The sequence below is a fragment of the Artemia franciscana genome, chromosome 17 (genome assembly GCF_032884065.1).
Source record: "Artemia franciscana chromosome 17, ASM3288406v1, whole genome shotgun sequence".
Lineage (NCBI taxonomy): Eukaryota > Metazoa > Arthropoda > Branchiopoda > Anostraca > Artemiidae > Artemia > Artemia franciscana.
The window spans coordinates 20719197-20745147 of NC_088879.1; the positions used below are offsets into that span (position 1 = coordinate 20719197).

At 35.1% G+C, this 25951-nt stretch overlaps 2 protein-coding genes and 1 pseudogene across 7 annotated transcripts in view; 2 read left to right on the forward strand and 1 right to left on the reverse strand.

The window, feature by feature from the left end:
- Positions 1–11700, forward strand: part of LOC136037984 (uncharacterized) — a gene marked incomplete in the record, with an annotated part of 138830 nt that extends 127130 nt beyond the window's left edge. Inside the window, 1 exon segment of the mRNA XM_065720887.1 lies at positions 11409–11700. Coding sequence (XP_065576959.1) covers positions 11409–11610 — 202 coding nt within the window.
- Positions 1–25951, reverse strand: part of LOC136037985 (WASH complex subunit 4-like) — a 444769-nt gene that overhangs the window by 133614 nt on the left and 285204 nt on the right. The window lies entirely within an intron of this gene.
- On the forward strand, positions 15984–20176 carry LOC136037510 (zinc finger protein 721-like; annotated as a pseudogene).

A 25951-nucleotide genomic window follows, 5' to 3' on the forward strand; every position in this document is an offset into this window, starting at 1 on the left:
TATAGTTGGCAGTGTAGGCAAGGGAAGGCTTAGGATGACGAATTCTACAGCAATTAATAAGTTTCTGCTTTTTTACCACATAAAAAAGATCATTTACATCAATCAAAAATAGCACAGGCCCTAAAACTGATCTCTGAGGGACGCCAAAATTCGCTCTTGAGGGTGAACGGGATGTGATTAACCTATCATTTAAATAAGACTGAAACCAAGAAAATACATTACCCTAATACCAAAATAAGACACCTTCGATAGAAAAATGTCATGGGTTAAGGAATCGAATGCCTTACGAATATCCATGAATATAGCAGCCGGAATTAGTCCTGAAACCAATGCAAAATGTATAAAATTCAAAAGGGTCAAACAGGCTTGTTCAGTGGAGTGCTTCATTCGGAAACCAAATTAAAAAATCATGAAGAAATTTTTTTAGATTCTAGAAAAGTAAGGAGACGAGAAAGAATAGCATTTTCGAAGATTTTACTAAATACTGATAAAATTGAAATTGGTCGATAATTTGCTGAATCATATCTTGGTCTACCTTTGAACAGAACAATAATCCGAGCACGCTTGAGAGCATTCGGAAAAACTGCACATTTAAATGAAAGATTAAAAAGTTTTGTTAGAGGCACAACTATAGGAGGAGGAATAGATTTAACTACCTTAGTAAGAATAGAATTTGGCACAGATGAGGACGAGTTTTTCAAGCCAAGCGGCTTATTATCCTCGGTATGTTAAATGAGTTAAAGATACAAATTTAACTATTTATGACGTTGTCCTATATGAAATACATAGAGATTTTCAAAAATTAGTGTCACTGACTCTAAACCATTAATTTTAAGTGGGGTGTGTTATCACGGGATTTTTTAAGCCTTACAGAAGGCGAAAGACTGCCTGAATGAGTTTGAAAACCGATTTTTAATTCATGGACTGTGTTCTAGTGGCGCCGAGTTACAAAAATGCAGCAGCGAGAAAGGATTTTTTTTCAATCCCCTTACTGTTGTCTATAAACTAGTTTTGTTATGTTGGTTGTAAATTCATTAATTGCTTGTTTTACTGCACAATTTATATTCAGTCGTGCCGTAGGGGGGGGGAGGACATTTGTGCCCCTAAATTGTTTGCCCCTTTACTGGATTAAGAAAATAGTTTTTGTTATCGTCATTTAAAAATTGAAAAAAGTATGATCGTAAACCGTTTTGACCATGGAGAACCGATGAAATTTTTGCATATTTATAACTTTCAACTCAATCTGTTCATCTCAACTGCAACTCAATACCATTAAGCCCTCAAAACTCAACCCCAATTTAACCCAATTCATTTGACTCATCCCTCACGCAGCTCATCCCTCATTCAATTCAACATTCATTTTATTCATTCTTAACTCAATTCGACCTAGCCTTAATTTTGAATGGAAGTTAAGGTAAAAGGGAGTTAAAATGCATTGGGTTGAGCTACACACACATCAAGAAGCAAATTGTGTTCTTATTTAGTATTACTTTTAATGACTAAAAATTCGCGCTCAACAATTTAACGTAAAACAAAATACAAATGTTATAATGTTGTTTCTAAGTTTGAAATTCTCAATAAATACAGGGGTCCGCCTAAAAATTCAGAGCAAATATGTATGCCTACTAATTCTAAATTAACAAATTTCTAATAATCATTATTCCAGATTGGTATATTTGTTCACGTCACAATCAAAATACTCTAACGTAATTGCATAAAAAAGGTGTCTCGATTGGGATTTGAAACCGTTGACATATTACTTCAATAACAAGATAATAAGATATCTCAGTCGGCTGGAAGTGGTAGCGCACTTCTGTAACTCATGCGAGGGCCGGGACCAGTGGATGGTTTGAGGATGGGGTTCCTCTGACATAGTTGTCCATGTTGAATAGGCGTCCGCACTAAGTCTTGCGTCAACATCGTGAATCGAGCGGAAGCATGGATCACGAGGTTGCTTAAAGAGGTGTGTACCGGGCCAGAGGGGAAACCCAGCAGCCAGAAGCGCCCGCGTTAGACAGTAGTGGGACAGCGCCTGTGAGTGGGGGTTATGTTGGAGCCTATCCAACATAATCAGACCTGGTTCCATTTTGCATATTTTTGGCGAATTCATTTTTTAAGAAATCGATTAGGTTAAGACCGTGGAATTGTGACAATTCGTAATGCACTCTTAAAAGTGTAAAGGACCCCAAATACATGTATTTTCCCTCCCCCCTTGGTCTATTTACACCTGAAAAACGGTATTTTAAACTTTTTTTTATATTTTAGAATTATATAGTTTTTCAGGCCAGTATTTTTGTCATTGATATAACAATGAACTGTGATAGTAAATAAACAAATTGATTAATTAAATTTGACAAGCTTTTCGTCAGTAAAATACATAACTTTAAAAAATCAGTCGATTCCTAAAATAATTTAACCTTCAAAGAAAACCTACGCTTTTTTAACCCGCTTGGTTTTACATGTATTTAGCTTCTTTTTTTACATCTATTTGCCTCTCACTCAATTCGGCTATCTGTCTTGGCTTTTTCTACAATTAGCCATGACTTGATGCCCAAAACTATTCTTTTTAAATTCAATCAGCGGGCTTTGCTTTTGCGAATTTGTATTTAGCTTTGTTTTTGCGAAACTGTCACCCACATTTTTCTTTTTATATATGGCACTCTGGCACCCACATAAATACAAATGGACATATTTGTCAGGTAAGCTTAATGAAAACCCCGCCATTAGATTCAGAATGTCACAGAGTCCTATTGTAGAGGTTTAAAGCTATTGTAACGTTGAACTGTGAAAATAAATAAACATATTAATTGATTAAATTTGACAAGCTTTTCTTCATCTAACTTTTAAAAAATCAGTCGATTCCTAAAAGAATTGAACCTTCAAAGAAGACCTGCACTTTTTTAAGCTACTTCGTTTTACATGTATTTAGCTTTGTTTTTGCGAATTTGTCACCAACATTTTTTCTTTTTATATATGGCACTCTGGCACCCATATAAATGCAAATGGGCATCTTTTTCGTTAAAAATATATATATATGAAATATATATATTATTATATGTATATTATATTATATATACATATATTATTAGTATATTATATTTTATTTTATTATATTTTATATATTATTATAATATTATATATATATATATATATATATATATATATATATATATATATATATATATATTTATATTATATATATATATATATAAATATATATATATATATATATAAATATATATATATATATATATATATATATATATATATATATATATATATATATATATATATATATATATATATATATATATATATATATATATATATATATATATATATATATATATATATATATATATATATATATAATTGTACAGCTTTCCACCTAGCCAACACGAACGAATCAGAATTTATTTTTATTCTCCTTGTTACCGTTAGCTTTGTTCTAAAAAGAGTCAAATTTCCTAACAGTAGCCGTTTCCTAATGGGAACAAAAATACCTCTGGATAGGTCTGGATCGAATAGGTGCGGGGCCCGATTGGATTTGTTTTTGCGGGACCCTATCTAAATATCAAATATTAAAATAAGATTAAGTTCCGTATATATTTTACTGTATAATTATCTATTAATCAAGATCCCGGCAATGCTGTATCCATTTACTAGGTCATAATTTCCTTAAGGGGCGCCATTGACCATGCAAACCCTACAGCGCGATTTGCAATCACGGCTCTATTTAGGGAAATTCGTGAAAAGTCCCTTTCGCAGATATTATGCCACGCCATAAAGTGGTAATACTACGAATTAACTGGATAAAAAATCCAAATATTGCTTTTCTCAAAAAATAAATTGTTTGTTTTTAACGTAATACTTACCAGGACATTACCAACAATTTTCCTTTTCTCTTATTTGTTAATCCCAGTAGCCGCAAGAGGCACCCCATTTAGTTATTTTATTTTAGCATTACAACATAGGAAGTTTCCAAATTTTTCGTTATCTAGTTTTTTTTTTAATGTGTGCCTGAGAAGTATCATTTTGACATATATAATATAAAATTTAAATCAAACAGTTCAAGAAGTTTGACTCTTTCTCACAACTCTACTATTTAAAATAATAAAAAACTTTAGCGTAAAGAACGGGGCGTTTTAGGATTGGACAACCCCTTTCATATACGGAATAATTTCTGTTCGTTTTAGGTTTTAATGTCGCTCCTTACTTTCAGTTAATAAAACACTTATTTTATTTAATACAAATATAAAGTTATATTACCCCTTTGGGCAAGGTAAGCTAATTTGTACAATAGACGAAGAACCAGGAGAGCCACAATTGCAAATAATTTCTGTTACTGGCAGCCAATGAAAACACTTCTCTTACAGAATGTTGTTTTTGTGCATCTTTTTGTGCTGGGCAAAGTTAATGATTATTATTTTCAAGTAGGAATTTACTTAGTTTCCATTTAAATCACCTGATTTTGATTTCTTTCCCTGTAATTGGTAACATATTATGATGTAAAAACGTATTATGATGTATCATGAAATATGATGTAAAAAATGTAAATGAATATATTTATCGAATATAAAGTATTAAAACTTACGTGAATTAGTCATGGCTAACAAGAGAGAAAGTTGGCGATAAAACCAATGGTACTTCAAAAGTTTGTCGATTTTAAACGAATTAAACTTATTGAAAACACTGAACCGTATCACAAGAGGCGATGCATTAGGACTTAACCACAATGCCTTCACCAGCAAGATACAAACCATATCTAGAAGTCCCTCGCAGCCTTTTTTCTGTAGATTTTTCCAAAAAATAAAGTCAATGAGACAGTGGACCATCTACTGATTGAATGCAATGCTCCAGAGATCCCATCCAATAGCAGCCATCTGTAGCTATTGCTAACATTTAAAAATCTAAATCTACCATTAGCAGCACAAGAGGTCAGGCGCTCTGACTCGAATCAGCAATGGAAAAAGATTTACTGAGTATTTTTCATATTCTTACGATCTTTCTGAAGGACTTGACTCCTCGAACTAATTCTGACGAATGAATCCAGTCGCTGATATTCTTCCATAAATCGAACCTAGTCCAAGGATCATAAAAATTAAATAAAAAAAACTATTTTTTTTAGGTGAAAGTAAGGAGCGACATTAAAACTTAAAACGAACAGAAATTACTCCGTATATGAAATGAGTTGTCCCCTCCACAATCCCTCGCTCTTTACGCTAAAGCTTTTAATTGTTTTAAAAAGTAGAATTGTGGCAAAGAGTCAAACTTTAGCGTAAAGAGCGAGGGATTGTAGAGGGGACAAGTCATTTCATATACGGAGTAATTTCTGTTCGTTTTAAGTTTTAATGTCGCTCCTTACTTTCAGCGAAAAAAAAATAGTTTTTTTTTATTTCATTTCTGAACGTTTTTGAATTAATGCATGTTTGGTTTTGGCTCTCCACACATAAATTATTAAAATGAAATTTGTATATTAATTCTTTTTTTGGCTAAATGGCTTTCTCTTAGTTTTGATCAGACGATTTTGAGAAATAAGGGGTGGAGAAGGAGGCCTAGTTTGCCCTTCAATTTTTCGGTTACTTAAAAAGACAACTAGAACTTTTAATTTTTAATGAACGTTTTTATTAGTAAAAAATATACGTAACTTAAGAATTAACTTACGTAACAAACTTTCATACCCTTATATTTTTATTATGTATACGAGGGGGTCTGTACCCTCGTTAATACCTCGCTCTTTACACTAAATCCTAAGTTTTGTCTCAATTCTTTAAGAATGACCCCTGAATCAGAAAGGCCGTAGAATAAATAGTTGAAATTACTAAAATACTTTAGCATAAAGAGCAAGGTATTTATCTCCTCCTAAATACCTCGCTCTTTATTCTAAAGTATTTTTAGAACCCCTCATATGCGTAATAATCTCTGTTCGTTTTAAGTTTCAATGCTACTTCTTCCTTTCATTTGAAAAAACGTTTTCATGTTTTTTTTTCATTGTTTTCTTATAGTAATGCCAGAGAATCCTGCGCCCTTGTCATTGAATTATTCTTCCCCCATGACAGATTCCTCCAAGGAAAGATCCTCCAACATAGCCCCCCCTCAGCCCCACCCCCTATCAAAATAAAATCCCCCTGAAAACGTCTGTACACTTCCCAATAACCGTTACTATATGTAAACACTGGTCAAAGTTTGTAACTTGCAACCCCTCCCCCAGGGATTGTGGGGGAGTAAGTCATCCCCAAAGACATAGTTATTATGGTTTTCGACTATGCTGAACAAAATGGCTATCTCAAAATTTTGATCCGTTGACTTTGGGGAAAAAATGAGCGTAGGAGGGGGCCTAGATGCCCTCCAATTTTTTTGGTCACTTAAAAAGGGCACTAGAACTTTTCATTTCCGTTAGAATGAGCCCTCTTGCGACATTCTAGGACCACTTGGTCGATACGATGACCCCTGGGGAAAAGAAAAAAAAAACAAAAAAAAAACAAACAAATAAACACGCACCCGTGATATGTCTTCTGGCAAAAAATACAAAATTCCATATTTTTGTAGATAGGAGCTTGAAACTTCTACAGTAGGGTTCTCTGATACGCCGAATCTGATGGTGTCATTTTCGTTAAGATCCTACGACTTTTAGGGGTGTTTCCCCCTAATTTCCTAAATAAGGCAAATTTTCTCAGGCTCGTAACTTTTGATGGGTAAGACTAAACTTGATGAAACTTATATATTTAAAATCAGCATTAAAATGCGATTCTTTTGATGTAGCTATTGATATCAAAGTTCAATTTTTTAGAGTTTTGGTTACTATTGAGCCGGGTCGCTCCTTACTACAGTTCGTTACCACGAACTGTTTGATACCAGACAAATGCATTGAAGTGATTAGTGCTATGTACGAGAATAATACTGCTGCGGTTAAGGTAGGAAATGAGGTTAGCAGCTAGTTTTGTATTAAATCATGAGTTAGGCAAGGTTGTGTTCTATCCCCCTTTATATTGATTATTTTGATGGACCTTGTCTTAAGGAGTACAGGAAAGGAAATGGGAGACCACGGAATCAAATGGGGAGGAAAAACTCTCCTGGACATAGATTATGCTGATGACTTATGCATATTAGATGAAAGTGTGAGCAAAATGAATGAACTTTTAGAGTTTTTGCGAGTTCAGGGTGTTAGAATAGGTTTGAAAATTAATGTTAAGAAGAATAATTCACTAAGGCTAGGAATAAGTGAAGATGAAAAGGTTACATTCGTAATGAAAAGATTGATCAGGTGGGCAGCTTCACTTTGCTTGGTAGTATTATTAGTAAAGGCGATGGGAGCAATGAAGATGTTAAAAGTAGAATAGCCAAGGCCCAGGGTGTTTTTTCACATTTAAAAAAAGTTTGGAAGAATAGAAGATAAGTCTGTAACCCAAGATATTGGAAGGTACAGTGATGACAGTGGTCAAATATGGCTCTGAAGCATGGGCTTCAGATGAAAGCGAATGAAAATTTACTAGATGCTTTCCAGAGAAATTACCTAGGGATTGTTCTGGGTACCCGGCTGACTGACCGTATTTCATACAGTAGGCTCTACGAAAACTGTTGTTCAATCCCGCTTTCTAGGGCTATAGTGAAAGAAAGATTGAGATGGCTAGGCCAAGTTTTGCGGATGAAGGATGACAGATTGCCAAAGATTGTTCTTTTCGGTCAACCTTTAGCTAAGCTGAAAGTAGGTCGTCCTCGTCAGGTGTGGGAGGGTGTCATTAATGAAGATTTAACTGAAATAGGAACTTCTTGGAGGGTATAAAGAGGAAGGCTTTGAATAGATTGGGTTGGAGGAGGGGCATGCTTAGCTCTGTTGGCCTCTGGCGGCTTAGTGCTGCGGTGAGTTATTAGTAGTAGTAGTAATAGTAAACATCATTATCGGGAAATATTAACTGAAAGGCGATATTTGAATGATTAAATTTGGCCTCATTGTTACCATTAACGCACAATTTGACGAATATATTTTACTATTTGTATCTAGGATGTGATTCTGCATGAACTCCAAGAATTTTTATTTTATTTCATTGTGTTATATACTATTATATAATTTTATTGTTAAGCTCTTATTTACGAGATAATAGAAACAGTTAGATTCACAGATTGTTTAGGAGCCATGACGGTAATAGTTCTAAGTTGGTGCTGAAAAAGTATTACTGTTTGTGGATGACCAAAGGAACCAGTGACAAGTCCAAGAAATGGCAAAAAAAAAAATTTCTTTGCAGCGTTTTCGGTATTAATGAGCGCCAAGAAAATTTGCACATATTTAAATGGAAATAATCAATCTAAGAAAAGGAGAAGGGAAGTTAAAGTACATCTCCGTTGTGGGCATTTCTATAAAACAAGGTACTCATCAGCTATTTAAGTTGAACCTTCTGCCAATTGCTCAAGAAACTTTCAAAATGTTTATCTATATAGATAAAAAGAAATGAATGTTTGTACTGTGTGTACCGTATGCATTACTATACTGTTCATTCGATCACCGAGAAACTGTAAGAAGCTATTGAGCACACTCATGCGAAAATACCCTCCCTCTTAGAGTCCTCTTAATCTTTCGAGTACTTCGCGCTGACTGAATTTAGAGACCCCTGGACACAAATACTTGCTAGTTGCTTCTGTTCACATTAATCAAACTTTGTGGATTTTATTATCCAACAACATTCGACGACTAAATTGATGATCCTAACCTAAGCTTTCGAATACTTTTAATTCTGAGAACACGATCATTATTTTACATGTGTGATAGTTTTCCAGGGGAGAATTGTCGAGACTAGTTTTAGGTGGGGAAAATTTTGGAGGGGGAATATTTCGCAGGGGGAATTTATGAGCAAGAATTTTTTAGAGGGATATACCGCGGGAGGGGGATTTTTCCCGGTGTTTTTTCTTTGAAATTTCCTCCGCTGAAGCATTTCATCTTATGATGAAAAACTCAAAATTAAGTTTTAATTTTTGTTTACTCCAAATTTAACAGACTGACTAAGGATTAATTTAACAGACTGATTAAGCATCCATGCTTAAGGATTATATCAGAAGGGAGAAGGGTCAAATTTGATGGAACCTAAATAAAAAGGATTTTATAAACAATTTAGAAAAAAACCGGAAAATCGTAAATTAAATCGTAATTAAAATAATCGTAAATCGTAAATTAAAATCGTAAATGGTCTGATTGACTACATTTTAAAAATATATGTACCATCCCCCTCCCTCAATTGTTCATTCCTTTTTACTCGTAAAATTTAAAATGTAATAAACAGAAGACAAAGTCTGCCAAGGTCTGTCAAATACCAATAATATGGACTGCATATATTCTTTGGTAAAAATTAAATAAATAAAAAATAATTTTTTTAGCTGAAAGTAAGGAGCGACATTAAAACTTAAAACGAACAGAAATTAATCCGTATATGAAATGAGTTGTCCCATCCGCAATCCCTCGCTCTTTCCGCTAAAGCTTTTAATTGTTTTAAAAAGTAGAATTGTGGCAAAGAGTCAAACTTTAGCGTAAAGAGCGAGGGATTGCGGAGGGGACAACTCATTTCATATACGGATTAATTTCTGTTCGTTTTAAGTTTTGATGTCGCTCCTTACTTTCAGCTAAAAAAATTATTTTTTTTTATTTAATTTCTGAACGTTTTTGAATTAATACATGTTTGGTTTTGGCTCTCCGCACATAAATTATTAAAATGAAATTTGTATATTAATTCTTTTTTTGGCTAAATGGCTTTCTCTTACTTTTGATCAGACGATATTGAGAAATAAGGGTTGGAGAAGGAGGCCTAGTTGCCCTCCAATTTTTCGGTTACTTAAAAAGGCAATTAGAGCTTTTAATTTTTAACGAACGTTTTTATTAGTAAAAAATATACGTAACTTAAGAATTAACTTACGTAACAAACTTTCATAACCTTATATTTTTATTATGTATACGAGGGGGTTTGTACCCTCGTTAATACCTCGCTCTTTACCCTAAATCCTAAGTTTTGTCCCAATTCTTTAAGAATGACCCCTGAATCAGAAATGCCGTAGTTAGAATAAATAGTTGAAATTACTAAAAATACTTTAGCATAAAGAGCAAGGTATTTATCTCCTCCTAAATACCTCGCTCTTTATGCTAAAGTATTTTTAGAACCCCTCATATGCGTAATAATCTCTGTTCATTTTAAGTTTCAATGCTACTTCTTCCTTTCATTTGAAAAAACGTTTTCATGTTTATTTTTCATTGTTTTCTTATAGTAATGCTAGAGAATCCTGCGCCCTTATCATTGAATTTTTCTTCCCCCATTACAGATTCCTCCAAGGAAAGATCCTCCGACGTAGCCCCCTCTCCTCAGCCCCACCCCCAAACAAAATAAAATCCCCCTGAAAACGTCTGCACACTTCCCAATAACCATTACTATGTGTAAACACTGGTCAAAGTTTGTAACTTGCAGCCCCTCCCCCAGGAATTGTGGGGAGTAAGTCATCCCCAAAGACATAGTTATTATGGTTTTCGACTATGCTGAACAAAATGGCTATCTCAAAATTTTGATCCGTTGACTTTGGGAAAAAAATGAGCGTGGGAGGGGGCCTAGATGGCCTCCAATTTTTTGGTCACTTAAAATGGGCACTAGAACTTTTCATTTCCGTTAGAATGAGTCCTCTTGCGACATTCTAGGACCACTTTGTCGATACGATGACCCCTGGGGAAAAGAAAAAAAAAACAAACAAATAAACACGCACCCGTGATTTGTCTTCTGACAAATACAAAATTCCACATTTTTGTAGATAGGAGCTTGAAACTTCTACAGTAGGGTTCTCTGATACGCTGAATCTGATGGTGTCATTTTCGTTAAGATCCTACGACTTTTAGGGGGTGTTTCCCCCTACTTTCCTAAATAAGGCAAGTTTTCTCAGGCTCGTAACTTTTGATGGGTATAACTAAACTTGATGAAACTTATATATTTAAAATCAGCATTAAAATGCGATTCTTTTGATGTAGCTATTGATAACAAAATTCAATTTTTTAGAGTTTTGGTTACTATTGAGCAGGGTCGCTCCTTACTACAGTTCGTTACCACGAACTGTTTTGTATAGGTGTTTATTATTAATATTACTGGACAACTCACCAAACATAAGCCTTATTTTACAACTCACCAAACCGTATTTCATTAGATGTCATAATGCCTGGGACAATGAAAAAAGTACAATGAAATCTCATGGTGTGAAGATAGAACAAAACTGCTAAAAGATTCAATAAAATGGCAGCGGACAGAATAACAACAGGATTACCTCTTTCCCCTGACCCTCAGGAGCTATATCCCCGGATTCCATAGTATCACTAGATCCCCTAGGAATTATATAGGGTTTCTGATAGAAATACAGACTCACATGTACTTCAACTTCCCTTTCTTTCATAGGGGACGTGGTATTCCTGCAATACAGCCAGCACATATCAGAGTGGGCACTATGCCGACTACAATAGTCCAACCAGCATCTCCTCATCAAGTGCTCAGACTTACACGGATGCCAGGTCAGCATTCAGGGGCAGTGGCCACTAATGGTAGAGTAATTACTGTTCGGACGACCCGTGGAGGTCAGCGACCACCATGGAGATTCTAGTTGAGAAATATCTTCATTAAGAGAAATTTTTATGTTAATCTTTTTATCCCTCATTTGTACTTTATTGAAATATACGGAATTTATTTAGAATTTTTTTTACCCTGAAAAATGTCATATCCTTGGAGGGGGATGAGGGGTTCTTGAAACTATATCCGAAAAGCTAGTGGTGAACCTTGTACGAACTATGAAAGGTTTTCAAATTGACCCGCCTTACTCGATTGATAGAGGTGGGTAAATAAGGCCAAGCGATGTGTCTTTTATCCCAAGTTTAAGCAATTAAGCAGTCAGTTCTCTTTAGAATTATTTAGTAGATTGCTCCCCTTGTCATCGGCCAAGCTAAAGTAGACATGTCATATTTCATCACTATTACACCTTTAGCTTGTAACCAATCTCTCTTTTTTTTTTTTTTTTTGCCAATCAACCACTTATTATTAGTTTACATTTCGACTCCAAGAAAAATCCATCTAAGGAATTTAAATGTAACATACCAAGATAGTCTTAAGACTAAAGTTGATCTTGAGGCTCTCAAAATAGATATACAAACTTTCTTTTGAAGTAACTAGGCTCTCTCTCTCTATCTCTCTCTTTCTCTCTCTCTCTCTTTCTTTCTCTTTCTCTCTCTCTCTCTCTCTCTCTCTCTCTCTCTCTCTCTCTCTCTCTCTCTCTCTCTCTCTCTCTCTCTCTCTCTCTCTCTCTCTCTCTCTCTTTCTTTCTCTCTTTCTCTCTCAGTGAAAAAATCAAAAAGAAAAATAAATAGATAAAAATAAAATCAATTACTAGTTTTCCTAGCTATTGTATAATTCAACAAAACTCGGAACCAAAATCTTGCGATATCTTTCATGTTTAGCAGGGGTGGGAGTCAGATTTGGGACTTTTGGAGATTTTATATGGGACGGTCTGCTGCGGGTGGGAAGGTAGGATTCGGGGATAATGGAATATAATCAGGGATCAGACAGGGTCTTTGCACTGAAACGAAATCACAGGGGGCTTCTTCTCTCGGCCAACGTGATGAGGTTGGACTTACCTGGTAAACAATGATATGGAATCTGCCCTTCACTATTTATGATTCCAAGTGCTCGTGCCATTTGACCAGTGCCATTTAACCAAACTCTTGGAAAATTATAGATTCTATGACCATCTTAGCTATATGACTATCTACCTTAGTTCTTCTGCCCTAGGAATGACGCATGGAGAGATAGTAGATAGACCTATCTTTTAACAAATGAACTAACTTCATTTTTTATACAATCCTAATAAGGAGATTAATGCCAGATTTGCCTCTCACTCAATCGGAGTATCTGTCTTGGCTTTTCCTACAATTAGTCATGGCTTGATGCCCACAACTATTCGATTTAATTCAACTTATTCAACTTAAGATAGACTTATCTATTAAAAAATGAACAAAATTATTTTTTATATACAATCCGAATAAGGGGTTTAACGCCAGATTTGCCTCTCACTCAATCGGACTATCTGTCTTGGCTTTTTTTACAATTAGCCATGGCTTGATGCCCACAAGTATACGGTTTTAATTCAAAGTGGTGCGTGGGCTAATTGACATTGATCACTTTTTACTCTTAGAAAAAGAACAAAAAGTTTCAATTTCCGATCAAATGAGCCCCCTCCAAATTTAATACGACCACCCCTTCCAGGAATTAGATGGTTTTCCGAGATAGGGGGAACGTTTGCAAAATATTAGCTAGGAGTTTATTAAGCTCATTTGGCTGTCTGTTCAGGCAGTTCACCCAAAAGAAAATCAAGTTTCTTATAGGAGCGACTCCCCATTTCTTTCACTTTCTTAAGCTATTGCTGAGATTTGCTCTGTTTGAAGCAATTTACTTTATTTTTACTATAACAAGAAGCAGCACGACGTATTTCTTGCTTTATTTGCTTATGGAGGGCTAAGGTATCATCTTTCTTTCCAAAGCGAAAAAGTTGTAGTTTCAAATGGATTAGCCCTTTTAATGGCCTCAAGATGAAGTAAGAAGTGTACTATTGAAATATTTCATGATTAAAGATTTGGCCCTGCTAAAATCTTCACGGCCTTTTCCATACTTTCTAAAATTTCCCCAGATAAATCCAATTCCACTGAAAATTTCTTCAGACAATTCCTCTAAAGCATCTCCACATGTAAATTAATACAATTGAACCTCAATTGAAGAGAGTGATGAATATTCACTCAGTAGGCCAATTGCAAACAAGGATATACTCTCTTGCAGGGTTAATTTCTTACTTAGGACAAGGGGCTTTAAGAAATACCGGCTTACCTTGTAGCTCTCCTCACGTTTAGGGAAAACCTTGATAAGGTATTAAAAACTAAAATGTATTAAGTGAAAAAGGAGATTCTTCATATGGAATTAAACTGACGCACATAAAATGAAGTAAAAAGTGTAGTATTGAATTTCGTCAGAAACCCTTAATTCGCCTCAATCGTTTTTCTTTTGTCTTAGAAACATTTCCAAATACAAGCTAGCCTAGTATGGAATGTTGAATAAAGAGCGAGAGGGTAGTGTACAAAAAGATCAATAAAATTCATTTTTAAAATTCAATTCATATTGAAATGTGGTTCTTATTATTGCTCTTATATGGCGGTTTTAGAGCTCTCTTTCGTTGATTTTATCTCATGTGAACGGAAAATTTTGCTAAGAATAGGGTAGTGCGCATCTAAACGAAATCACTGAACATTCGTTTTCGGAGTTCTTTCATAGCAAAAGCAATCATTTTTTCCGAAATTATTCTTATCAGTAAAGCTATAGCAGAAAATCGTTACTTTAGTGGATTAAAAATATTTTAGTCGTCAAATTTGTAAGTCTTTCCATTAAAACTGCAATCTCCCTTCCAACTTATGCTCAGGTATTCCCCTAGGGTTGACATTTGATCGTTCAGACGTTAACATTCTCTTTTTACTTTAATCTAAGCTTATTTATAAGCTTTTTATTGATTTTAGAGTGAACCCTGCTGTTGTGAAAATCATTCAGAGTTTTTTAATAAATAGGTTCCAAATTTTAAAATATAAGAAGTCTTTCTCTGAACCTGAGCCAGTTTTTGTGGTTTACCTCAAGGTACCATCCTGGGTCCTATTCTTTTTCTAGTTATGGTTAATGATATTGCCAATGGTTGTGAAGACCTTTGGAAATGTGCTGATGACCTCACCCTTGGAGAAATTTGTGAAACAATTGAATGTAGCAAAGCTCAAATTTTAATTGATAACGTGAAAACTAAAGCTTCCGTTTCAAATATGACAGTAAATCTTCTATTTTAACAATTTCATTTTTAAATTCTTCTGAACTAAGTTTCCTACCAACTATCTCTGATTCTCATAAAATCAGTAAGATTAAACTCTTGGAAGTTATTATTACCAGTGATTTAAAATGGTAAGCAAACTCAACTAGTCTAATAAAAAGGGGTAATGCTGGGCAACAGATGCTCAAGCTTATTTCGAAACATAGCGCCCCTCCAGATCACCTCCGAATATTTACATCTTTTGTTCGCCCAATTCTGGAATATGCAGCTCCTGTATGGCATTTTGGACTGACGGCTGAGCAAAGCGCCAGGCTTGAAAGAGTTCAGAAAAGAGCTCTAATGAGAGTTTCGAAGCAGGCAGAAATGTCGTATGAAGAGCTGCTGACAAAGTTTAAAATGCAAACTCTGGAAAAAAGAAGAGAGAAACTCTGTATGGATTTTAGAAGAAAATCTCTGATCCACCCAATCCACAAAACCCTTCCCCCCCCCCTCAATCCACAACAAAACAACTCCAGCGCAGGGGTGCAGTGCCTGTTAAAAAACTTCAGCCGGTACGCTGTGCCCACCAGCGGTTAGCGAAGAGTTATACCTAGTTTTGTAAAAATGTATAACGAAAGTCAGGAGGATTGATTAGTGTTTTGTTTTCTTTGTTTTTTTGCGTTGCTTATTAATGTGACTATACCAAAGAAATTTGGCAGTGCCATGAAAATTTTGGTAATAATAAAGGTTTATCTATCTAAAAAAAAAATACATATTTTTTTTTAATAATGACACAAGTAAAGCCTGAAGATAGATGATAAAATTATTCATTGAAACCTTTCAAAGAACATGATGTTTTGATTTGTATCACACCGCGAATGATTTTCATACGTTTTAAGTTGTAAAGCCGACAAAGATAATCTTTATTATTTTAACTCTAATTACTCTATCAAACGAAAGTAATTTAAAGTTCATTTCATTTAATTTTCAAAACAACCTGATAGAACCAGTGCAAGACAATTTAGATCCCAATTTTGTAATACTTATCAAGAGAGTTCTTTCTTTCATATTTTTTTTAAATGTCAATTTGTATGTTCTCTTTGTTTTATTAGTTTCATTAAAAAAAAAAAAAAACTTTCTTTGCTATAGGAATGATGATTTCAACTGTGTACAGTTCTGATGGTGGGAGTCAACCTATACTCTCTGGCCCAGAACCGATACTTGTTCTAAAAAAGCTGACAGAGAAGGTAATTGAAGAACTAACAGCCGGCATCTGGCGAAATACAGGCGAAAAACCATTTAAATGTAATCTGTGTAAGAAAAGCTTTTCTACGTCAAGCAATTTGAATGTACATCAAAGATTGCAAACAGGCGAAAAACCATTTAAATGTAATCTCTGTAAGAAAAAGTTTTCTTCGTCAGGTGATTTAGATAAACATCAAAGAGTGCACACAGGCGACAAACCATTTAAATGTGATCTGTGCAAGAAATGTTTTTCTCAATCCAACCATTTGAACGTGCATCAAAGATTGCATACAGGCGACAAACCATTTAAATGTGATCTGTGCAAGAAAAGCTTTTCTACGTCAAGCTATTTGAATGTACATCAAAGATTGCACACAGGCGACAAACCATTTAAATGCCATCTGTGCAAGAAAAGCTTTCCTACAACAAGCTATTTGAATGTACATCAAAGAGTGCACACAGGCGACAAACCGTTTAAATGTGATCTCTGTAAGAAAAAGTTTTCTTTATCAAGTTCTTTAAATAGACATCAAAGAGTGCACACAGGCGACAAACCATTTAAATGTCATCTGTGCAAGAAAAGCTTTACTACGTCAAGCTATTTGAATGTAAATCAAAGATTGCACACAGGCGACAAACCATTTAAATGCCATCTGTGCAAGAAAAGCTTTCCTACAACAAGCTATTTGAATGTACATCAAAGAGTGCACACAGGCGACAAACCATTTAAATGTGATCTCTGTAAGAAAAAGTTTTCTTCGCCAAGTGATTTAAATAGACATCAAAGAGTGCACACAGGCGACAAACCATTAAATGTCATCTGTGCAAGAAAAGCTTTACTACGTCAAGCTATTTGAATGTAAATCAAAGATTGCACACAGGCGACAAACCATTTAAATGTAATCTGTGCAAGAAAAGCTTTTCTACGTCAAGCTATTTGAATGTACATCAAAGATTGCACACAGGCGACAAACCATTTAAATGTGATCTCTGTAAGAAAAAGTTTTCTTCGCCAAGTGATTTAAATAGACATCAAAGAGTGCACACAGGCGACAAACCATTTAAATGCCATCTGTGCAAGAAAAGCTTTACTACGTCAAGCTATTTGAATGTAAATCAAAGATTGCACACAGGCGACAAACCATTTAAATGTGATCTCTGTAAGAAAAAGTTTTCTTTATCAAGTTCTTTAAATAGACATCAAAGAGTGCACACAGGCGACAAACCATTTAAATGCCATCTGTGCAAGAAAAGCTTTCCTACAACAAGCTATTTGAATGTACATCAAAGAGTGCACACAGGCGACAAACCATTTAAATGTGATCTCTGTAAGAAAAAGTTTTCTTCGCCAAGTGATTTAAATAGACATCAAAGAGTGCACACAGGCGACAAACCATTTAAATGTCATCTGTGCAAGAAAAGCTTTACTACGTCAAGCTATTTGAATGTAAATCAAAGATTGCACACAGGCGACAAACCATTTAAATGCCATCTGTGCAAGAAAAGCTTTCCTACAACAAGCTATTTGAATGTACATCAAAGAGTGCACACAGGCGACAAACCATTTAAATGTGATCTCTGTAAGAAAAAGTTTTCTTCGCCAAGTGATTTAAATAGACATCAAAGAGTGCACACAGGCGACAAACCATTTAAATGTGATCTGTGCAAGAAAAGCTTTTCTACGTCAAGCTATTTGAATGTACATCAAAGATTGCATACAGGCGAAAAACCATTTAAATGTGATCTCTGTAAGAAAAAGTTTTCTTTATCAAGTTCTTTAAATAGACATCAAAGAGTCCACACAGGCGACAAACCATTTAAACGTCATCTGTGCAAGAAAAGCTTTACTACGTCAAGCTATTTGAATGTAAATCAAAGATTGCACACAGGCGACAAACCATTTAAATGTGATCTCTGTAAGAAAAAGTTTTCTTTATCAAGTTCTTTAAATAGACATCAAAGAGTGCACACAGGCGACAAACCATTTAAATGCCATCTGTGCAAGAAAAGCTTTCCTACAACAAGCTATTTGAATGTACATCAAAGATTGCACACAGGCGACAAACCATTTAAATGCCATCTGTGCAAGAAAAGCTTTCCTACAACAAGCTATTTGAATGTACATCAAAGAGTGCACACAGGCGACAAACCATTTAAATGTGATCTCTGTAAGAAAAAGTTTTCTTCGCCAAGTGATTTAAATAGACATCAAAGAGTGCACACAGGCGACAAACCATTTAAATGCCATCTGTGCAAGAAAAGCTTTACTACGTCAAGCTATTTGAATGTACATCAAAGATTGCACACAGGCGACAAACCATTTAAATGTGATCTCTGTAAGAAAAAGTTTTCTTTATCAAGTTCTTTAAATAGACATCAAAGAGTGCACACAGGCGACAAACCATTTAAATGTCATCTGTGCAAGAAAAGCTTTTCTACGTCAAGCTATTTGAATGTAAATCAAAGATTGCACACAGGCGACAAACCATTTAAATGCCATCTGTGCAAGAAAAGCTTTCCTACAACAAGCTATTTGAATGTACATCAAAGAGTGCACACAGGCGACAAACCATTTAAATGTGATCTCTGTAAGAAAAAGTTTTCTTCGCCAAGTGATTTAAATAGACATCAAGAAGTGCACACAGGCGACAAACCATTTAAATGTCATCTGTGCAAGAAAAGCTTTACTACGTCAAGCTATTTGAATGTAAATCAAAGATTGCACACAGGCGACAAACCATTTAAATGCCATCTGTGCAAGAAAAGCTTTACTACGTCAAGCTATTTGAATGTACATCAAAGATTGCACACAGGCGACAAACCATTTAAATGCCATCTGTGCAAGAAAAGCTTTACTACGTCAAGCTATTTGAATGTAAATCAAAGATTGCACACAGGCGACAAACCATTTAAATGCCATCTGTGCAAGAAAAGCTTTACTACGTCAAGCTATTTGAATGTACATCAAAGATTGCACACAGGCGACAAACCATTTAAATGTGATCTCTGTAAGAAAAAGTTTTCTTCATCAAGTTCTTTAAATAGACATCAAAGAGTGCACACAGGCGACAAACCATTTAAATGTGATCTGTGCAAGAAAAATTTTTCTCAATCCAACAGTTTGAATGTGCATCAAAGATTGCATACGGGCGAAAAACCATTTAAATGTGATCGGTGCAAGAAATTTTTTTCTCAATCCAACAGTTTGAATGTGCATCAAAGATTGCATACGGGCGAAAAACCATTTAAATGTGATCTGTGCATCAAAGATTGCATACGGGCGAAAAACCATTTAAATGTGATCGGTGTAAGAAATTTTTTTCTCAATCCAACAGTTTGAATGTGCATCAAAGATTTCATACGGGCAAAAAACCATTTAAATGCGATCTGTGCAAGAAATTTTTTTCTCAGTCCAACAGTTTTAATGTGCATCAAAGATTGCATACGGGCGAAAAACCATTTAAATGTGATCTGTGCAAGAAATTTTTTTCTCAATCCAACAGTTTGAATGTGCATCAAAGATTGCATACGGGCGAAAAACCATTTAAATGTGATCGGTGCAAGAAATTTTTTTTTCAATCCAACAGTTTGAATGTGCATCAAAGATTGCATACGGGCGAAAAACCATTTAAATGTGATCTGTGCAAGAAATTTTTTTCTCAATCCAACAGTTTGAATGTGCATCAAAGATTGCATACGGGCGAAAAACCATTTAAATGTGATCGGTGCAAGAAATTTTTCTCTCAATCCAACAGTTTGAATGTGCATCAAAGATTGCATACGGGCGAAAAACCATTCAAATGTGATCTGTGCAAGAAATTTTTTTCTCAATCCAACAGTTTGAATGTGCATTAAAGATTGCATACGGGCAAAAAACCATTTAAATGTGATCGGTGCAAGAAATATTTTTCTCAATCCAACAGTTTGAATGTGCATCAAAGATTGCATACGGGCGAATAACCATTTAAATGTGATCCGTGCAAGAAATTTTTTTCTCAATCCAACAGTTTGAATGTGCATCAAAGATTGCATACGGGCGAAAAACCATTTAAATGTGATCGGTGCAAGAAGTTTTTTCTCAATCCAACAGTTTGAATGTGCATCAAAGATTGCATACGGGCGAAAACCCATTTAAATGTGATCTGTGCAAGAAATTTTGTTCTCAATCCAACAGTTTGAATGTGCATCAAAGATTGCATACGGGCGAAAAACCATTTAAATGTGATCGGTGCAAGAAATTTTTTTCTCAATCCAACAGTTTGAATGTGCATCAAAGATTGCATACGGGCGAAAAACCATTTAAATGTGATCTGTGCATCAAAGATTGCATACGGGCGAAAAACCATTTAAATGTGATCGGTGCAAGAAATTTTTTTCTCAATCCAACAGTTTGAATGTGCATCAAAGATTGCATACGGGCGAAAAACCATTTAAATGTTATCTGTGCAAGAAATTTTTTTCTCAATCCAACAGTTTGAATGTGCATCAAAGATTGCATACGGGCGAAAAACCATTTAAATGAGATCTGTGCAAGAAATTTTTTTCTCAACCCAACAGTTTGAATGTGCATCAAAGATTGCATACGGGCGAAAAACCATTTAAATGTGATTGGTGCAAGAAATTTTTTTCTCAATCCAACAGTTTGAATGTGCATCAAAGATTGCATACGGGCGAAAAAGCATTTAAATGTGATCCGTGCAAGAATTTTTTTTCTCAATCCAACAGTTTGAATGTGCATCAAAGATTGCATACGGGCGAAAAACCATTTAAATGTGATCTGTGCAAGAAATTTTTTTCTCAATCCAACAGTTTGAATGTGCATCAAAGATTGCATACGGGCGAAAAACCATTTAAATGTGATCGGTGCAAGAAATTTTTTCTCAATCCAACAGTTTGAATGTGCATCAAAGATTGCATACGGGCGAAAAACCATTTAAATGTGATGGGTGCAAGAAATTTTTTCTCAATCCAACAGTTTGAATGTGCATCATTCAAATAATTTGCTATATTAACTCGGCCATGTGTATACAAAACAATTTATTGAACCTCAAACAATCGAATACGACTGAAAACCTAGGGAAGAATAACAGTCTGTTGGACATTACATGGGATGACTCATAGCAGAACCTGTGTCTTAAATAGTTGGTCGCTCTAAGAAAACTTTTCATTTACACTTACTAAAATATACATCATAACAAAACTGAGTAGGAACAACTTAATTTTAGTTTATTACAATTTTGACTTCACTGATATAGTTATGTTTTTTTTTGTTTTTTTTTACACAGGTCTAAAATACTTAGGATCAGGTTAGGATTAACAACGTAGGATAGTTTAAAAAAGTATAGTAATTATCACGTTGTACCTTTGTCACGAAAGTGATTAATTTAAATTTGGCTTAATGCAATACAATAAGAAAAAGTACAAAAAAGTATAGACAAATTATTTTTTGTTTTCATAGAAAAACCTAAATTTCATCTTAAATTTTTAATATTCTTTGTTCAAAGTAGCTAAGATTACAAATAATCATAAAATAATTTTGGCCAAACTGAAAATACCTCGGAAGATGGTAATAACGCCTTTCAAAGAATTTGTGGTAACAAACTGTGAGTAAGGAGCGATTCGGCCCAATAGTTACCGAAACTCAAAAGAAAAAATAACTGATAGCAATTAATCATCAAAAGAATTGGCTTTTTATGCCGATTCCAAATATACAAAAATTCATTAAATTTAATGTTACCCATTAAAAATTATAAGCCTAATATAATTTGCCTAATTTTCGAAGAAGGGTGGAACACCCAAATGATTTTGATGAAAATCAAACCATCAGAAAACCCTACTATAGAGGTTTCAAGGTCCTATCTGCAAAAACGAGGAATCTCGTATTTTGTTTTACCAGAAGAAAGGACATGGATGCGTGTTTATTTGTTGTTGTTTTTTTTTTTTTTCCCCTCGGGAATGATGGTATCAAAACCAATGATCCTAAAAGTTCAGGAGAGGGCTCACTGGAATGGAAATAAAAAATTCTAGTGCTCTTTCTAAGTGAAGCGAAAAAAATTGAAGGGCTGCTCAAATTTTTCCTTAACACACAATTTTGAGATTGCCATTTGGCTCAGCATAGTTGAAAGGTCCACCAACTATGCCAACGGATATGACATGACCCATTACAGCCTGTGGGGAAACAGCTGTAAGTTGTACAATTTACTCATTATTCAAATACAATATTTGTAATTGGAAAATATACATACATTTTTCGGACGGGGAGATTTTCCCTAGGGAGCCTTTTTCGGTGTGGGGGGATGGGTAAAGGAATTTTCCAGGTGAAATTTTCCACAGAGTGAGGAGGAGGCTTTCCTGGCCTGATTCGGAAAAGATCAGAAATCGAATAAAAAAAATAAACAAACTAGCTTTTTTTCAACGCAGAGTAAGTAGCAACATTAACACTAAAAACAATAGAAAGTATTCCATATATGAAGGGGAGCGCCCCCACCTCTACCCCTCAATTTTTGCGCTAAAGCTTGGCTTTTTCCCAGTTTTTAAGAAAACTGCTGAAACACAACGGCCGTTGAATTGGAATAAGAAGTTTTTTGAAGCACTGAAATACTTTAGCGAGCGGTAGAGGGGGGGGGGTCCTCTTCATATACCGAATAATTTCTATTCGTTTTAAGTTTTAATGTTGCTCCTTGCTTTTTTTTCTTTTTTTTATTATTTAATAGTTAAATAAAATGAACAAAAATTGCTGCTTCACAGATTATGCAACATAATTTTCGGGAAAAAAAATGTTTTGAATAAATTGGCACGTGAAATTTCCCTATATTTTTAGAATTCTAAAAAAAAAAATTACGGCAGTGTTTTACTGAAAACACAAACATTACGCAACAAAATACAGGATTAGAGGCAGAATAAAAATAATTAATAAAGCTAGCTTTTTAAAGCCAGTCTTTTACCAGTAATGACTTCAATAAATACTTCTGTACAATTTTAATTCTCCTAAAAACTGAAACAATCTTAGTTTTTGATAAAACGTTAGTTTCCAAAATTCTAAAATTATATGGAAATACCAAGAGTTTATTTAATATTTTATTGATAATGTATTACTTAATCTGCAAATTAGCAATTATGTTCATTTTAAGTTTCAAATCTCCTCTTTACTCCCACTGGAAAACTTTATTTAAAAAAAAAAAAATTTTGCGTTTTTCAGGTTTTAAAAATATATACAATATATACTTTATAAGAAGATCTTTGTCCAACTTGGGCGAAGGAACCTTAGAAGTCAGTTTTACTTTGCTAGAATGAGTACTAGATATAAGCTTAATTTTACATAAGTCTTAAACTTTCCCTTAAAAAAGTCTGAAATTTGTCACATAAATAGTCCAAGGGATATATTACTCTATATGAATAATGCACAGATTTTAAAAACCGGAAGGACATAATAAAATTTAAGATATGTAGTTATAAATATATAAAATTCGTGTTGTTATAAATGTATTTTTTCTGCCGCAATGCTTTAAAGAATTTTAAACTTCTAACCAGGAAGCAAAGATGCAAAAATAAGATTACATCTAAAAAGAAAATCCCTATTAAAAATCTCTTATCAAAGGTTCGAACATAAATTACCACGACTACAACGAAGTGTCCGAACCACTACACTACCGAATCCTGATTAATAGTGTTTGTTTGATGATCTTTACCGTTCTCAATCCCCCGTTCATTACGTGCTAGAAATTTGTGACAGTGAGAAAACCTCGAATTTTTATAACCACTCAGTACTTTTTTATTCTTTTTCAACTACATATCCACAAAAAACATGCTGTTTTGATCAAGATATTTATGTTGAGCCTTTAAACATCTTTCTATGATGTTGTAGTTGCCTGCTAGTTCCAGTATGGGCGATTGCGTTGAAGGGGGGGGGCTAAGTTCTTTTCTGTCCCAGAACAGATTTCGAAATAATACCTTTTTTGGAGTATATTCAATGGAAAATGCCCCTTTTAGTATTCGGTCTGAAAAAAAATTTGATCTCTCTAGATAAAAAAAAGAAAAAGAAGACGGATTTGCTTACTGAAACTTGGATTCAAGGTATTTAATTGGTGATTTTTCAAACTGTGATTTCCTTTTATAGATGATACTACTTATGTCCCTATTCTATTATCACTGGATGCGGTTTTTTTTTTTTTTTGTTTTTTTTTTTTTTGTACTACAAATCTAGAAAAAGAACACTGATTAGATCCCGAGCTTTCAAAGTTCTGAGGACACTAAAATGAAATCTGATTCTTTAAATTGATTAAGCGTAAATTAAGAAATTAAGAACAACCAGCAACTCCATTGTTGATGAAAAAGACTTCCATATACAGTTATGTAGTTTTATACTTAGCAGGCGCCAAGTTTGAAAACATGGAACGTGTGTCAAAGATCAGCTGAAAATGAGCGAAAGAAATATATCATGAAGGAGCTCTAGAAACTGCGAGTTTCTTGATTACTATAACAAAAGACACCTTCCCAATGCCCACTGTCGTATTATCCCGCTGTCATAGGATATTATATATGTTCCCACTAGTCTATATATGTTCAATAGCCGTACTGAACATTACGATTGTATATATATTATTGTATTGTTCTTACTTGTACTTTTACTAGTGGCAAGAATCAGGCGTTCGACCTTTCACGGCATCGAGGATCTTCGAGACAAGTTTGGGCCATGTACTTCGATCTGCTGCCATCTGCTTTGCAAGTGAGTGCCAGTAGGCTGTCCATCTCTGACTGAACTTTCCGAACTCCCCAATCGGATTAAACCAAGTTCCACCAATTTTTCAACTGTCCTACTTGGCATCTCTTCCATAAGCTGAGGGGTTCAGCTAGAAGGATTCTTTCTTGACTCTTGTGGCGGGAATCAGGCGTTTCCACCTCGCCCGGCATCGATGATCTTAGAGACCTTCTTCGACCATGTTGCTCGATCTTGTGCCAGCTGCTCTACAAAAGCGAGTTACTGTGTTGACCATCTGTGACCGAATTTTCTGAAACTCCCGATTGGTTCAAGGTCTGACTTGGCCAGGTTCCACCAGTTCTTCCTCTGTCCTCCTTGGCGTTTCTTCCAGTAGCTAATAGGCTCAACTAGAAGTATTTGGCGAGGCAGGTACTCTGGCGGTTTCCGTAATACATGGCCCAACCATTTCAAACGGCGTTCTTTAATAGTGAGCACAACATCTCTCTGAATATTGCACATTCCACGTATGTTCACGTTGGTGATACGGTCACGTGGCTGTACTCTGAGAATTCTTCGCAGACAAGTATGCTCAAACACCTTAAGTGTATTCTCTTGTTGTAGTTTTACCGACCATGTTTCGCACCCGTAAAGGAGAACAGTGCGGACTAGTGCCATGTAAATTCGAACTTTCGTTTGGACACTGATTTCGCAGCGATTCCATAAGGGTTTCCGAAGGGAGGCAAAGACTGTCTGCGCTTTCTGTATTCTCTGCTGGATATCAGCGTCGGAAGATCCGTCAGTACAAAGCTGGGAGCCTAGGTATGTGAAACGGTTGACTTTTTCCAGCTGAACTTGGTTGATAGTTAGTGGGAATGGTCCTGTGTCGTGGTTAATAGTCATGAATTTCGCTTTCTCTGTGCTGACTTTCAAGCCGATCAGGTCTACCCAGGCCACAACGCTGTCAAGCATGTTTTGGGCTTCTACAGGGTCTGACAGGAGGCCAACATCATCCGCATAATCGAGGTCAGTCAGTGAGAGATTCTGTCCAATCTGCGCTTCTGGATAAGACGATAGAGCATTTTCAAGCACCCAATCAATGCAATAACTGAACAGAGTCGGAGAGAGGACACACCCTTGTTTTACTCCGAACTCAACCAGAAATTCTTCGGTTTCTTC